This window comes from Capricornis sumatraensis, chromosome 1 (genome assembly GCF_032405125.1).
Source record: "Capricornis sumatraensis isolate serow.1 chromosome 1, serow.2, whole genome shotgun sequence".
Lineage (NCBI taxonomy): Eukaryota > Metazoa > Chordata > Mammalia > Artiodactyla > Bovidae > Capricornis > Capricornis sumatraensis.
The window spans coordinates 57,270,640-57,288,016 of record NC_091069.1 but is presented as its reverse complement, the minus strand read 5'-3'; the positions used below and the strand labels follow the sequence as shown (position 1 = coordinate 57,288,016).

At 47.5% G+C, this 17,377-nt stretch overlaps 1 protein-coding gene across 1 annotated transcript; it reads right to left on the bottom strand.

Annotated features, from left to right (window-relative positions):
• Window positions 1-2,512: 2,512 nt before the first annotated feature.
• On the bottom strand, window positions 2,513-5,763 carry VAMP8 (vesicle associated membrane protein 8). Its single transcript, XM_068982146.1, has 3 exons — window positions 5,615-5,763; window positions 4,183-4,338; window positions 2,513-2,929 (listed from the first exon to the last, which is right to left on the bottom strand). Exons 1-3 carry the CDS (start codon window positions 5,615-5,617, stop codon window positions 2,786-2,788), a joined length of 303 nt encoding a protein of 100 aa, XP_068838247.1. The 5' UTR covers window positions 5,618-5,763; the 3' UTR covers window positions 2,513-2,785.
• Between the last annotated feature and the right edge of the window lie 11,614 nt (window positions 5,764-17,377).

The following is a 17,377-nucleotide window of genomic DNA, read 5'->3' as shown; positions in this document are numbered from 1 at the left end:
GGGCGGGGCGGGGCCTGCCCGGAGGGGGCGGGGGGCGCGCCTCCTCTGAGCAGCAACCGAGACCCGGCCAAATCGAAAGCTGCCGGCGATGGCTCCCGGGATCCGGACACAGCGCCTCTTGCGGTGCTGGCGGCGCCCGGCTCGGGAGGATTCCCCAGCCTCGTGAAGTGGGGTCTCCACCTAATCAGCTTGGTGCCAGATCTACACCTCAGGAGTCCTGTGTATGAAACAGTCGCAGTGGAGTGGGCTCGCGAACGCGAGCTCAGCGGATCCTCTCTGGAACTGCATCCAAATCAGGCAGACGAGTTCACCTGGAGTTCATCTGGACAGGCATCATTTGTTCATTCAACAGGCAGGCGCTCGACGGAGCACCATTGTCCCGCGCTGCGCTAGGGGACTGCAGACGCAGTGAACAGCCTGGCCAGTGTCGCTGCAACTCACCCATAACCAAAAACCGACCCCCACCCCTCCAAAGTTCTGAAACTGAATAAAGTTTATTCACAATAAATATCATGAATGCACTGCCTGACACTGGATTGTACATTTGTGTGTGTGATAGTTACACAGTCTGTGTCTGATTCTTTGCGACCCCATGGACTGTAGCTCACCAAGCTCCTTTGTGGGATTCTCCAGGCCAGAATACCAGAGTGGTTAGCTATTCCTTTCTCCAGGGGATCTTCCTGACCACTGATCAAACCCAGGTTTCCTGCATTGCAGGCAAATTCTTTACCATCTGAACCACCAGGCAAGCTCAGATAGTACATTTGAAAAGGGTTGATTGTATGTTTTGTGAATTTCACCTCAATAAGACAGACTCCAGTGGGGAAGGTGCTAGCCCCAGCTTTTTCTTTATTTCCTCTTCACCGCATGGGCCATGGCAGCCCTGCCCTGATAGGACCAGCTTCCTCAGTTGGAAGATGAGGGAGGCTGGCGTGTCTGTCTGTCCAGAGCCTTCCTGAGCTGAATCTGTCCATCTTCACCCTCTCCTTTCACTGCTGCACAGAAGCCAACACCAACCAGTTCTCTACCCGGTCTCGTACCAACCCAACATCTCAAATGTGGCCCCTCTTGAGGAAGAGGGTGTTGACTTCCCTCTCCCAGGTTGAGGCCCCTGTGAGCACAGTCCCCACCCTCACCCTGGAAGGTCTAGGTCCCACTCACCCCAGTTGCTTGGACTTTGAGTCTAGGAGTGGACCGAGCAGGGAGAGGATGGACATGATGGTGACCAAGAGTGACCCCCCAAGGGCTCTTCGGTGCTTTCCTCCCTTCCTAGTTTTCAGAGTATGCTTCTAGAACTGGATTGGCCAGTACTAGGCCCCAATCCTGTCTCCCAACCCCGCCCCTTCCAGACTTCTTCCCCCAAACAGGGCAGAGAGATGACAAGAACCCTCCCCCCAAACTAAGATGCACTGGGCACTGGAAAGAGTAACAGTGATGGTGGGACCTGGTGGGGAGGAGGGAGGCCCAAAGACAGAGAGGTCCATTGTCCAGGAGGGGAAGGAAAGCCACAGGCCCTGTCCTGTGACACTGACTGTGTCCAGCCACGCGACACGGTGAGAGATGCTCACCCTCTCAGGACTGCTAAGACCCAGAGGCTCTGCTAAGTTCCAGAAGGACAGTGGCAGACAAAAGACAAATAGAACTTGCAGAACCACAGGAGAAGGAAGAGCAATTTAGTTCCTCCATCCTCCCCCACCCCTCCCTTCCAGACTACAACAGGGCCATGGAAGAGAAATGCCAATGATGGTGGGGTGGGAGGAGGGGAGGATTTAGATTTCTAAATAGTCTGCCTAGGAACACTGAATGTCTCAGCTAACATTTCCTGCAAAAAGTAATTTTAAAAAATGGCAAGCGGCTTCCCTGGTGGCTTGATGGTAAAGAATCCACCTGCCAATGCTGGAGACACGGGCTCAATCCCTGAGCCAGGAAGATCCCACATGCCACGGAACAACTTAGCTTGTGTGTCACAACTATCGAGTCTGTGCTCTAGCGCCCAGGAGCCGCAACTACTGAAGCCCAAAGGCCCTAGAGCCCATACTCCGCAACAAGAGTAGCCACTGGAATGAGAAACTTGCACACTGCAACTATAGCATAGCCCTTGCTTGCCACAACTAGAGAAAAGCCCACTCAACAATGAAGACCCAGCACAGCCAAAATTTTTCAAAAAAAGAAAAAGAATGAAAGACAATGGCAAGACCCAGAGAGGACACTTAGGAGTCTTATATACCACCCTAAAATGCTGGGAAGGCCTTGAATTTTCCATACTCCAAGAGTTCCAGAAAATTCCTGCTCTTGAGACCCATGATGGAACGAGGGGCGATAAAAAACAAGCAAACAGTTTCCATCTTTCTTCTCCAATCCTATGCTCTCTACCCGTCCAACAGCTTGGGCCTCCAATGGGAGAGTTCTGCCAGAGAGTGTCCTGGGAAGAAACAAAATAGAAGGGCCAAAGGCACAGTGGAAAGGGAGAAAGGACCTCACACGCGTAGGGATACCAAACGGTCTTTATTGCCCACTGGCCACCCTCAGTTCCATCAGTTTTCCAGCCATGTGCTAGGCCCTCTGGGTCTCTCCAACCAACTCTGAGGACCCCTGAAATGCAGCCACAGTCCAGCTCTCTCTTTCTGGAGACCAAGGTGTTCCCTGGGGTAGACAGGGGGCTTCAGAGTGCAGGGCGGCAGGACCGAGCAGCATTCCACATGAAGAAGGACAGGAGAGAGGGCCCCCCTTGGCATGCACCACGGAAGGTGGCGGCTGAGGAGGAGGGCAGGGAGGGAGGGGTTCCCTAAGTTGGGATGGCGCCGGTGGCAAAAAGCACGATGAAGAGGACGATGATAAAAACAATCACACAGATGAGGACAATCATCTTCACGTTCTTCCACCAGAACTTCCGAGCCACCTTCTGTGACGTCGTCTTGAAGTGCTCTGACTGTTGGGGATAAGGCAGACAGAGACCCACATGCCATCCATCTAAATATTGAAGTGCTAAGTGGAGGTAACAGATTGCTAAGTAAGACAGCTTATGTCCTCCTATCTTGACAAATGTACCTTCAGAACCATCTGGTGGGCCAAGTTCAAATTTAGAATTCGTGGGGCTCCCTCTGGTCCCCCTGCCCTCCCCCTTCTTTTCTCACCCCTGCCTTGCCCTGCCTTCCACACTGGGCTTTTAAAACATGCTTCCACCCAGGCTTGTGACAAGGGCAGCACAACCTGCCCTTAGGAGGGCAGACAATCGGGCTGAGGGGGCGCAGGCTCCAGGGGGCACATATCTTCCTGGTTCTATGGCTTCTGACCCCACGAGGACTGCTGAAGCCAGAGGAGAGGGTCAGGGCAGTACAGGGGCTGGAGTTGAGGGCAAGTGTCCTTCCTTCTCCCAGCATGAGCTGCAAAAATTGTCTCCTTGGGCCCTGCTCCCCAGATCGGGCTGAGGACAGAAACACTAAGTCTCCAGAAGTTAAACGAGCAACACTCAAGATTACACGCAGGACTCCAAAAGCCATGCCAGTCTCTCCCTGTGGACATGGAATCTTAGGCTCCAGACCTCTGCTGAACTTTAGAGTCACTCCTTCCCTGAGCAGCTGGCTTTGGCCTCTAGCTGGAGAGACAGGAGAATATCTAGCTAGATGTGTGGGAGATATTATTCTAGCCTTCAGCTAGCAGAAGAGTCTGGGATCAAAGATACTGCTCTTCCCAGCTTCTTTTTAAAGCTGGCTCAGCAAGACTCTAACAGTTTTTCACCACCTCTCTAAAAACCTTGGGGAAGGCCAGCGGCCCTAAGAGGATGTTCTGGGGCCAATATTTTTGCCCTGGGATGGCCAGATCCAAATGAGAGTCAAGGGCAGCCTTCAAAGGGAAAGTCAGTTTCATAGGAGAGAAACTTAAGAAAGCACAGGCTGACTGAGCCGTCTGTCTCAGAAAATGCCTCCATGGATCCACCCCCGCACTCCCAAATCTGTCCTTAAACCCAATTCCAATCAGTGGAGTACAGCAGAATCAGAAGTGGGACTCAGCTCACATCAATTCCCAGCACACATGAAGACAGACTTCCCTCCTTCACTCTGCCACCATGATCACCACGCCCCCAGTAATCTTCCTTCCCCCTCTTCCTCTCATCCCCTGGGAGTGAGTGGGGGGTGGGGGGGCTCCCCAGGGGGTAGGGTGAGGGGCTCCCTGTCATCTCACTGTGGCTTCCAGATCCTCTGTCTTGTTGCGAAGGTGGTCCAAGTTCTCTCCCCGGGCCAGGATCCGTTCCACATTCTGGGTCATGATATTCTTGACCCCTTCCACTTCATCCCTGAGGTTCCGCACACGGTCATCTCCTCCACCGCCACTAGCCTCCTGGACAGCCACACAACAGGTTAATTAGGCCAAAAGCTGGAGGGACTGAGACCCAGCCTCAGAGGCCAGAGGAGGGGGAGGCCTGAGGTGGACTTTAGCTTTTTGCAATGCTTGAACTGTTTGCAAAGAAAATGTTTTTCTGTAGAACCGCATAATCAAAACCAAATGCCTTTATAAGCCCCAGATGGTGAGAGCCATCCATGGTAGAAGACAGACAGGACCCAACTTCTTTGTGGATTCTCAGGGCCCTTCACAAAACAAGAAGTAACATCAAACCCCTCTCCACTGCTTCCTTGTTCCTCAGAGAGGGTCAGAGGAGACAGCTGAGCCAGTACCTCCCAATGCACAGCTCCACCACTATGTACGAAATTCCCAGGTCCCAGGGGTCCTCTTTAAAAATGCCTGTGCTGGGCGCAGACCACCCTCACCAAGGCCACCCTCCCTCTCAGACAGTGGCTGGAGAGCTGCTCTGGCCTTCCAGGCAGCCTGGCTGTGGCAACCAGGCTCCAAGTCCCTCACAAGGCCCCAGGAGAGAGAACAGTTGGGCCACAAACTTCTGCTTTCCCCACCACTTAGCACCACGCGCAAGCACCAGGCCATGGCCTGCTCAGGCAAGTATAAAAAGAAAACAGACAGCCTTGGCGTTGGGGGAAATGGAGGGCAAGTCCTCCCAGGCTATAGCCTCGTCCCCAGGCTTCATGATAAGGTTTTTGAACAGGGAGGGGAAAACACTGTTAAGCTCCTCCCTCCCTGACCCACTCGAATTCCAAAAACAGATCAGGGGTGGGGGTCGAAACTATTGATAGATAATCACAGAGAACCAATTTCTGAGTCTTTTACAAATCCTCAGCTCTCTTCCCCTGGGGTGGCAGATTCCTTGGACTCAGTAGGGAGACAAATTCTTTGGGTTTCTGTACAGGGATAAAGTGAGAAGCAGAGGGGGGATTCCAGCCGACAGGCTGGGCTCTGCCTTCGGAACCGCACAGGCACAGCCCAGGAATGTCACAAAACCCGCAGGCCGGCAGCGGCTGGAGGAGGAGATGAATTAGGTTCCAGCCACCCGAAGCACCGAAGCCCACTCCAGATCAGCTCAGGGGTCAGGAGAGGGAGGGAGCAGAGAAAGAGCAGGAACACCCACGCAGGCAGCTCAGACCTATTTGCCTCCAAGCTGTCAAAGAAGAGACCTCTCTGGCAGCCGCTGGCCCAGCCCTTCGACTTTGCCAACCAACTTTCCTTGGGTAATCCCCGACCCCTTCTTCGTTTCCAGCTCTCTCACCATGTTTCCAAGCGGCTCGGGCCTGCCGGCAGCTGAACTCGTTGACTACTCGGTTTCCTCCCAGGCGGCGGTCGGTTCACTTCCTGCTTGTCCAACTTTCAGCCCGCCCCCGTCCACCTCGCATCCCAGCGGCTCCGGCCACACCTCGCTCAGGTTCTCCAGGTAGGCAGGCACCCCGCGCTGCCCTCCCAGTCTCCTCCGGAGCCGGGGCTTAGGCTTAAAGCGACAGGGTTCCCAGGAACCACATTTCTTCTAACTTAGGAACAAGAAAAGATCAGGCAGCCCTCCTAGGTTTCCGGATGTAGAAAGGGCAGTCGTCTCCTTTTTAAAATTTTTTGTCATTATTATTATTATTTTTTTGGCCGCACACGCAGCATACAGGCCCTTAGTTTCCCAACAGGGCTGGAACTGCGTCCCCTGCAGTGAAAGCGAAGAGTCAACCACTGCAGGGCTAGAGAAGTCTCTCACTTTGAAAAAAAAACAACTTTTTTTAATGTCCTCAGTATCTGATCCCCAATTGTTAAAGGAATGAAATCAACCCTAAGCACTCTGTCAGATCTTATTCACGTGGAAACAGAATGCAGGTATGAACATTTCTTACTGGACAACCCTTGTTCCCAAGTTTTTTAGTGCAGAAAGCATTGAAACCCCCAAAGTCTGAAATGCTGTGATCCTGGGCTCTGGTGTCAGAAGCTTCAGACCCTGAGTGAACCTCTTCACATCTCTGTTCTTTGCAGGTGCTGATCCTGCAGGTGCTGATCCACCACCTCAGAGGGTGGTGGTATGGAGTAAAAGAAAAGCTTACACCATGTACCTAGCACAGCCTGGAACAAAGGGCTGCCCACTGCTCAAATCAGGAAATGCTGGGTCACCAACTCTCCTATTCTAGAGTTCAACCGTCCTGCACGTCCCTTCAGGGGCCACCTCGAGGGTTAGGGAACCCCAACAGAAATGAGCAGATGACTGCCCTATGGACCAGAGAGGGGGCCCAGGGCAAAGGATTTTTCCACTGACCTGGCTGCAGGCCAGAGAAAATCCACCCTTCCCGGATCGTGTTTATCAAGACAGAAAAACAATAACAGACCCGTTCAGAAGGAAACAAACATTCCTGTCCCATCCCAGAAGTAAAAGTTCCAAGAGGGAAATGGCAGCTTCTCTTGACAAATGCTTTCTCTTTTTTTTGGACAAACTTTTAAAGACCTTAATAAATTTTGGACCTCCGTAGCATTTAAAGACCCTTTATTATAGCTTCCCAGGTGGTGCTAGTGGTAAGGGACCCATCTGCCAGTGCAGGAGACATAAAGAGATGCAGGTTCCATCGCTGGGTCAGAATATCCCCTGGAGGAGGGCATGGCAACCCACTCTAGTATTCTTGCCTGGAGAATCCCATGGTCAGAGGAGCCTGATGGGCTACAGTCCACGATCTGCAAAGAGTCACACACAACTGAAGTGACTTAGCATGCACACACCTGAATTTTGATGGATAGTATCAGCCTGCTTTCACAGAGAACGTGGTACCCCACTCCTCATCATTCTTAAAAAGGCAACAATGAAGTGAAGCAGAGGTGGGTCAAAGAAAGGGAAGAATCCTTTCTTTCTTTTTAAAATTATTATTAAATTTTTGGGCTACACTGGATTTTCCTTGGGGCGAGTGGGCTTTCTCTCGTTGTGGGATGCGGGGACTTCTGCATTGCAGTGCTCAGGCTTCTCTTGTTACGGTGCATGGGATCTAGAGTGTGCGGGCTCAGTAGTTACCCTTGGCATGTGGGATCTTAGGTTTTGAACCCGGGATCACAACTGCATCCCCTGAATTGGAAACTAGAAGTCCTAACCAATGGACCACCAGAGAAGTCCCTGTTGATATATACTATCATTGTCCAGTACAGTAGCCCCTGACCACAAGTAGCTGTTGAACATGTGAAATGTGGCTCGTCTGACTGAGGTGAGATGTAAAACACACCAGATTTAAAAGACTTATTATGAGAGAGAGACTGTAAATATCACTTTAGTAATTTTATGTATTCATCAATATATAAAATTGAAATAATGTTTTGGATCTTTTTCTTTTTTCTCCTTTTTTTAAAAATTTGTAACTTGCTTTATTTATTTATACTTTTGGCCATGCTGTATGACATGCCGGATCTTAGTTCCTCAATCAGGGATCAAACCCATACCTCCTGAAGTGAAAGCTCAGATTCCTAACAAATGGATGACCAGGGAAGTGCCAAGTGCTTTATTTTTTATTGAATTATAGTTGATGTAAATATTATCTGTTCAGTTCAGTCGCTCAGTCGTGTCTGACTCTTTGTGACCCCATGAACTGCAGCACGCCAGGCCTCCCTGTCCATCACCAACTCCCGGAGTTCACTCAAACTCACGCGTCCATCGAGTGGGTGATGTCATCCAGCCATCTCATCCTCTGTCGTCCCCTTCTCCTCCTGCCCCCAATCCCTCCCAGCATCAGAGTCTTTGCCAATGAGTCAACTCTTCGCATGAGGTAGCCAAAGTATTGGAGTTTCAGCTTTAGCATCATTCCTTCCAAAGAACACCCAGGACTGATCTCCTGTAGAATGGACTGGTTGGATCTCCTTGCAGTCCAAGGGACTCACAAGAGTCTTCTCCAACACCACAGTTCAAAAGCATCAATTCTTTGGTGCTCAGCTTTCTTCACAGTCCAACTCTCACATCCATACATGACCACTGGAAAAACCATAGCCTTGACTAGATGGAACTTTGTTGGCAAAGTAATGTCTCTGCTTTTGAATATGCCATCTAGGTTGGTCATAACTTTTCTTCCAAGGAGTAAGCGTCTTTTAATTTCACGCTGCAGTCACCATCTGCAGTGATTTTGGAGCCCCCAAAAATAAAGTCTGACACTGTTTCCACTGTTTCCCCATCTATTTCCCATGAAGTGATGGGACCAGATGCCATGATCTTCGTTTTCTGAATGTTGAGCTTTAAGCCAACTTTTTCACTCTCCTCTTCCACTTTCATCAAGAGGCTTTTTAGCTCCTCTTCACTTTCTGCCATAAGGGTGGTGTCATCTGCATATCTGAGGTTATTGATATTTCTCCTGGCAATCTTGATTCCAGCTTGTACTTCTTCCAGTCCAGCGTTTCTCATGATGTACTCTGCATAGAAGTTAAATAAGCAGGGTGACAATATACAGCCTTGACATATTCCTTTTCCTATTTGGAACCAGTCTGTTGTTCCATGTCCAGTTCTAACTGTTGCTTCCTGACCTGCATATAGGTTTCTCAAGAGGCAGGTCAAGTGGTCTGGTATTCCTATTTCTTTCAGAATTTTCCACAGTTGATTGTGATCCACACAGTCAAAGGCTTTGGCATAGTCAATCAAGCAGAAATAGATGTTTTTCTGGAACTCTCTTGCTTTTTTGATGATCCAGCAGATGTTGGCAATTTGATCTCTGGTTCGTCTGCCTTTTCTAAAGCCAGCTTAAACATCTGGAAGTTCACGTTTCACGTATTGCTGAAGCCTGGCTTGGAGAATTTTGAGCATTACTTTACTAGCGTTTGCTACTGCTGCTAAGTCACTTCAGTTGTGTCCAACTCTGTGTGACCCCATAGACGGTAGCCCACCAGGCTCCCCTGTCCCTGGGATTCTCCAGGCAAGAACACTGGAGTGGGTTGCCATTTCCTTCTTCAATGCATGAAAGTGAAAAGTGAAAGTGAAGTCTCTCAGTCATATCCGACCCTCAGCGACCCCATGGACTGCAGCCTTCCAGGCTCCTCCATCCATGGGATTTTCCAGGCAAGAGTATTGGAGTGGGGTGCCATTGCCTTCTCCAACTAGCATGTGAGATTGTGAGGTAGTTTGAGCATTCTTTGGCATTGCCTTTCTTTGGGATTGGAGTGAAAACTTACCTTTTCCAGTCCTGTGGCCACTGCTGAGTTTTCCAAATTTGCTGGCATATTGAGTGCAGTGCTTCCACAGCATCATCTCTCAGGATTTGAAATAGCTTAACTGGAATTCCATCACCTCCACTAGCTTTGTTCGTAGTGATGTTTTCTAAGGCCCACTTGACTTCACATTCCAGGATGTCTGGCTCTAGGTGAGTGATCACACCATCGTGATTATCCGGGTCGTGAAGATCTTTTTTGTACAGTTCTTCTATGTATTCTTGCCACCTCTTCTTAATATCTTCTGCTTCTGTTAGGTCCCTACCATTTCTGTCCTTTATTGAGCCCATCGTTGCATGAAATATTCCCTTGGTATCTCTGATTTTCTTGAAGAGATCTCTAGTCTTTCCTATTCTGTTGTTTTCCTCTATTGCTTTGTATTGATCACTGTTACAGGTATACAATATAATGATTCACAATTTTTAAAGGTTATACTCTATTTATAGTTATTATAGAGTCTTCCCTGGTGGCTCAGATGGTAAAGTGTCTGCCTGCAATGCGGGAGACCCGGGTTTGATCCCTGGCTTGGGAAGATCTCCTGGAGAAGCAAATGGCAACCCACTCCAGTACTCTTGCCTGGAGAATTCCACGGATGGAGGAGCCTGGTAGGCTACAGTCCATGGGGTTGCAAAAAGTCGGACACGACTTCACTTTCACTTTCATAGTTACTATAAAATGTTGGCTGGGTGCCCTATGTTGTGTGATATATCCTTTTAGCTTATTTTGTACATAGTAGCTTGTAGCTCTTAATCTCCTCTCCCCTCTCTCTCCCCACTGCTAACTACTAGTTTGTTCTCTATATCTATGAATCTGCTTCTTTGTTAAATTCAGTAGTTTTTTGTATTAATATTTTTTAGATTCCACATATAAATGATATCATACAGTATTTGTCTTTCTCTGTCTGACTTATTTCACTAAGCAGAATACCCTTGAGGTCCATTCATGTTGTTTTAAAAGGAAAAATTCCATTCTCTTTCATGGTTGAGTAATATTCCATTGTGTGTGTGTATATATATATATATACATGGCTTCCCTGGTGGCTCAGAGCATAAAGTGTCTGCCTGCAATGCAGGAGACCCAGGTTTGATCCCTGGGTTGGGAAGATCCCTTGGAGAGGGAAATGACAACCCACTCCAGTATTCTTGCCTGGAGAGTCCCAGGGACAGAGGAGCCTGGTGGGCTATCGTCCATACCACATCTTCCTTATCCATTTATATGTTAATAGACACTTAGGATATATTGAGTTAACTTAAAAAATATTGGTAAAATTAATTTCACCTGTTTCTTTTCTCTTTTAATTTGGCTAATAGAAAATGTTTAATTACCAGTGTGGCTCAAATTATATTTCTACAGACACACTGATCTATACTTTAACATTTTTGTGACATTGGACAGATTTATGTAACATCTCTAAGCTCCATTCTGTGCCTGGTACTTAAAAAATTGTCAGTAAATGGTGGCTTTTGTGATTACTCAGAATTCTAGAAGCTAAGTGAATTGGTAGGTAAGGGAACATGAGAGATGCCAAGAAACAAAGACCAGAGTAGGATGTTTGAGGGGAACAGGAAGAAATGGAAGAGGGTTCCCTGGATGGGAATTCCCTGGATGTTCCTTGTTGTAAGGAGAGTTACAACGGTTGAGCTATCGGGTCTGGTATGCCACCCCAAACCTTGCACATACATTGATGTCCCTGAGGGAGCTGACCCTTAGCCTAGATCTAGCAACTGTCAGGGAGATTCAGCAGCACCTATGGTTGGGCCTGTAACCCGTTCATCGTCATCTTCACCTTACAGAACTGTGTCCTCGTCTTCACCTTACAGAACTGCTGCAGGCTTAGCCTCACCTGTACAAACACTGCATTGTGATCCTTTATCAGAAAACTATCTGGGGGCTTCCCTGGTGGCTCACTGGCAAAGAATCCGCCGGCTAATGCCAGAGATGTGGGTTCAATCTCTGGCCTGGGAAGATTCCACAGGTCTTGGGGCAACTAAGCCCCGTGAGCCACAACTACTGAGCCTGGGCTCTAGAGCCTGGGCGCCACAACTATGGAAGTTCTTAAGTCCTAGAGCCCATGCTCTGCATCAAGAGAAGCCACAGCAATGAGAAGCCTGCCCACTGAGACAGAGTCACCCCCATGAGCCACAGCTAGAGAAAAGCCTGCACAGTAACGGGGACCCAAATGGCTTAGTAGTTAGGGTTCTGGGTTTTCATTACTGTGGTCTGGGTTTAATCCCTGGTTGGGGAATTGAGATACCACAAGCTAGTGTGGCCAAAAAAAAGGAAGAGGATCTGGCTACCACCCTCACAAGGTAAGACATTCAGAAGGTACTGAATGGTACTCAATGAGCAGAAATAGTGCTGTGGGCAGGGAACAAGAGAACAGAAGTCACTGATTCCTTTAGTCAAGGAAGGCTCTGTTCCAGGAGGAGGGGAGTGTCAGTCACTTTGTAAGGAAAAGACGCTATGTGATAGGAGCTGCAGCCAAAGAAGCAATTGGAGTATGCTGAAGAGTCTTCTCAGTCCCTGTGTGATTGGATTTGGGCATCAGTTCCCCTGCTGCCTGGCTGTGGCATGCATCCTTGTGTGCTCAGTCGATTCAGCCGTGTCTGATTTTGCAACCCCAACTTTGTAACTGTAGCCCATCAGGCTCCTCTGTCCATGGAATTCTCCAGGCAAGAATACTAGAGTGGGTTGCCATTTCCTTCTCCAGAAAATCTTCCTGACCCCGGGATCGAACCAGAATCTGTTATGTCTATTGCACTGGCAGGCAGGTTCTTTACCACTAGAGCCACCTAGGAAGCCGATTGTTGTGGAGTCTTAGGCAAATCACTTCCCTCTGGGAGCTTTGGTTTCTTCATCTGCAAAATGGGAACAAGAATGAAAGCTGTTTTGCAGGATTATTGTTAGGATTAAATAGTATGGGTATATATGTCTATATTTCTGCTAAAGCATATTACAAATGAAAAAGGAGACTAGTAGAACAAATGGAATGACAGAAGGGAAGAGGAATATAAACAGTCTGCAAAGCAATCAGGCAAGCTTGGCTGTACACTGGCATATACCCCAGTCTCATTTATGGCCCTAGTGGGCAGTTGACTCCTGTACCTTTCAGGGGAAAGGCTAGAGAATGAGGAAGCACATTCAGGAGGCTCAACTGGAATTGCTCCTGAAAGATCATAAACCTCTCACCGCTGCCAAGGCCTCTTTTGTCTCCCTCTTTATAGACTGTTACACAACGAGTCACCCCCATCTCTCCCCAGGTGCTCTCTTTCTTTCTGACCTTGCGCTTAGAACTGGAAGGTTCTGCCCTTGGCTATTTTCTGACTCCTCTCTCCTAGAGCAATAGTTCTCTCTGGGGTTGATCTTGCCCTCCAGGGAATGTGACAATGTCTAGACACATTTTTGGTTGACACAACTGATGGGGGTAGTGGTGCTACTGGCATCTAGTGGGTAGAAGCCAAGGATGCTTAACTTCCTACAATGTCATGGATAGCCCATGACCCCCACCCCAAAGACAAAGAATATACAGACCAAATGTCAATACTGCCAAGGTTTAGAAACTTTGCTCTTGCTAGGGAAGTGTACTCAGTGTCTTTACAGTTTCAACAGCCATTTAAGGACTGTGAGTGCGTGCATGCTAAGTCGCTTCAGTCGTGTCTGACTCTTTGAAACCCTATGGACTGTAGCTCACCAGGTTCCTCTCTCCCTGGGATTCTCCAGGCAAGAATACTGGAGTGGGTTGCCATGCCCTGCTACAAGGAATTTTCCCGACCTAGGAATCGAACCCTCATCTCTTCTAGTCTCATGCATTGGCAGGCAAGTTCTTTACCACTAGCGCCCACCTGGGAAGCCCTGAGCTACCTGAGAAGGACCGTCCCCCTCCAAATGCCATACCTCTCTCTAATTGCCACTGCTGCCTCTCCAATGTCCTGGACAGTCCACAGACACATCCGACAGCCAAACCAAACCCTTTATCTTTTTCCCATGTTCCTCCTCCTGAATAGTACTCCCATTATACCACTGTCCCAAGTTAGGAACCCCTAAGCCATCCTATACACACAATCAATCAGTTCAGTTCAGTTCAGTCGCTCAGTTATGTCCAATTCTTTGTAACCTCATAGACTGCAGCATGCCCGTTTCCCTGTTCATTACCAATTCTCGGAGTTTACTCAAATTCATGTCCACAGAGCTGGTGATGCCATCCAACCATCTCATCCTCTGTTGTCCCCTTCTCCTCCTGTCTTCAATCTTTCCCAGCATCAATGTCTTTTCTAATGAGTCAGTTATTCACCTCAGGTGGCCGAAGTATTGGAGCTTCAACTTCAGCATCAGTCCTTCCAATGAATATTAAGGACTGATTTCCTTTAGGATTGACTGATGTGATCTCCTTGCAGTCCAAGCAACTCTCAAGAGTCTTCTTCAGCATGACTGTTCAAAAGTATCTATTCTTCGGTGCTCAGCTTCCTTTATGGTCCAATTCTCACATCTGTACATGACTACTGGAAAAACCATAGCTTTGACTAGACAGACCTTTGTCGACAAAGTAATGTCTCTGCTGTTTAATATGCTGTCCAGGATGGTCATAACTTTTCTTCCAAGGAGCAAGAGTCTTTTAATTTCATGGCTGCAGTCACTGTCTGCAGTGATTTTAGAGCCCAAGAAAATAAAGTCTGTCACTGTTTCCATTGTTTCCCCATCTATTTGCCATGAAGTGATGGGACCAGGGGCCATAATCTTAGTTTTTTGCATGTTGAGATTTAAGCCAGCTTTTTCACTCTTTCACTTTTATCAAGAGGCTCTTTAGGTCCTTTTCGCTTTCTGCCATAAGGATGGTGTCATCTCCATATCTGAGACACCACTAAGTCTTAGTCTCTCAAATATACCATCCTTTTCATACCAGCTTCTGCTTCCTAGGTAATGCCAGGATGATCTCTTCTCTGATCCACCTCCAAACTGACTATCTTCTCCCATCCATTCTTTCTATGGTTGCTCCTTATCTTCCTAAAACACCAATCTGAGAATGCAGCACCCTACCCCCAGGGTAAAGCCTAAACTCCTTAGTTTGGTATGCCAAGATTGTTCTAAACCTGCTTTTTGAAGATTATCTCTCAAGAGACTCATCTTCCAGCCCCCTAGCCATACTAAATTACCTGTCCTTCCCAAAACAAACCATCCCTTTTTACATCTTTGCTCAAGTGGACTTGCCTCATTGAGACAATATCCTGCTTCATTCATCATTGCTTCCATGAAGTCTTCCAGATTTCCCCACTGAAATTCAATTTCTTCCTCTTCTGATCACCATCACACCGTATCTTTTATAAAATCTACAATAAGCTTTACCATTAACTGCATGTGCATGTATGTGTGCTAAGTCACTTTAGTCATGTCTGACTCTTTGCGACCCTATGGACTGAGCCTGCCAGGCTCCTCTGTCCATGGGATTCTCCGGGCAAGAGCACTGGAGTGGGTTGCCATGCTTGCCTCCAGGGGATCTTCCCCACCCAGGGATCAAACCCAAGTATCTTATCCTGCACTGGCAGCCAGTTCTTTACCACTAGCGCCACCTGGGAAGCCTCAAACTGCAGACACATTAAAAAATATATTTATTTGGCTGTGGTCGGTTTTAGTTTTGGCTCATGGAATCTTCCTGGAAGATCAAGGGCTTCTCTCTCATTATGGCTTGTGGGTTCAGTAGTTGCAGCAAGGGATCTGTTGCCCCGCAACATGTGAGATCTTAGTTCCTCAACCAGAGGTTGAACCTAAGTCCCCTGCATTGGAAGGTGGATTTTTTTAAAAAATACATACACAATTATGTATTTATTTATGGTTGTGCTGGGTCTTTGTTGCTGCACGCAGGCTTTTTCCAGTTGTGGCAAGTGGGGGCTACTCTTTGTTGCGGTGCATATTTCTCATTGCGATGGCCTCTCTTGTTGTGGAGCAGGGGCTCTAGGCACAAGGGCTTCAGCAGTTTGCAGCACTCGGGTTCAATAATTGTGTCCCAGGGGCTTTAGTTACCCTGGAATTTTCCCAGACGAGGGATTGAACCGGTGTCCCCTGTATTAGCAGGCAGATTCTTATCCACTGTACCACCAGAGAAGTCCCCTGCATACACATTTAAAAAAATTTATTTTTATTGGAATATAGTTGATTTACAATGTTGTTTGTTTCTGCCATACAGCAAAGTGAATCTGTTATACATATATCCATTCTTTATTCTTTCCCCATATAATAGGTCATTACAGAGTATTGAGTAGAGTTTTCTGTGCTATACAGTAGGTTCTTATTAGTTATCTATTTTATATATAGTAGTGTGTATGTGTCAGTCCCAATCTCCCAATTTGACTTTTCCAAGACTCTTAAGTTCTGTGAAGGCAGGAGCTATGCCTTTACCTTGGTACCCCTCGTGGAAAATAACATATATCCTGTACTTAGTAGGCACTCACTAAAAGTTTAGGGTATTGAGTTGAAAAATCTGAAAGGGGGCTTCTTTCTCTACAGTGCAGACAGAAATATTTTTCATTAGGAAAGAACCACGAAGAAATTACTTTTGTTTGTCATTTAGTTGCTAAGTAGTGTCCGGCTCTTTTGCGACCCTAGGGATTGGAGCCCACCAGGCTCCTCTGTCTGAGATTCTCCAGTTGCCATACTCTCCTCCAGGGGTCTTCCCGACCCAGGGATGAAACTTGCATCTCCTGCCTTGCAGGCAGATTCTTTACCACTGAGCCACCACAAATTTTGGAGTATTTTTGGATAAGTGAATGCTAAATGCCACGAGTCTCCAAAGTTTGGTCCTGAAAGGGTAAACCAGAAATCAACAGCTTGAACAAAAACAAGTTAAGATCATGGGATGGAGAGGTAGAGAGTTAATACATCTCGTTTATTAACTGCATTTCTCTATAGAGAATGCTCTCAGTTCACCCAGAGTTTTTGACTTCCCTCTCCTCTCAAAATTGTACTCATGCTTTAAGGCCCAAGCTTTCAAAAAAAAATTTTCTGATTTCTCCAGTCATAATTCATTTCTTCCTCAGTGCTCTTACAGCAATTTGAACCTCATTTAAAACTTTCCTATATTCTATTATTATTTTATTATTTCTGTATGCTTTTATTATTACACTCTTTTATGACAGAGGCCACAACTGAATCATTTGTTTCCTCCTCTGTAACTTTTCCAGTTCTTCACAGTTCAGTTCAGTCGCTCAGTCGTGTCTGACTCTTTGCGACCCCATGAATCGCAGCACGCCAGGCCTCCCTGTTCATCACCATCTCCCGGAGTTCACTCAGACTCACGTCCATCGAGTCCGTGAAGCCTTCCAGCCATCTCATCCTCGGTTGTCCCCTTCTCCTCCTGCCCCCAATCCCTCCCAGCATTAGAGTCTTTGCCAATGAGTCAACTCTTCTCATGAGGGGGCCAAAGTACTGGAGTTTCAGCTTTAGCATCATTCCTTCCAAAGAAATCCCAGAGTTGATCTCCTTCAGAATGGACTGGTTGGATCTCCTTGCAGTCCAATGGACTCTCAAGAGTCTTCTCCAGCACCACAGTTCAAAAGCATCAATTCTTCGGCGCTCAGCCTTCTTCACAGTCTAACTCTCACATCCATACATGACCACAGGAAAAACCATAGCCTTGATTAGACGGACCGTAGTCGGCAAAGTAATGTCTCTGCTTTTGAATATGCTATCTAGGTTGGTCATAACTTTTCTTCCAAGGAGTAAGGGTCTTTTAATTTCATGGCTGCAGTCACCATCTGCAGTGATTCTGAAGCCCAAAAAGATAGTTTGACACTGTTTCCACTGTTTACCCGTCTATTTCCCATGAAGTGATGGGACCACATGCCATGATCTT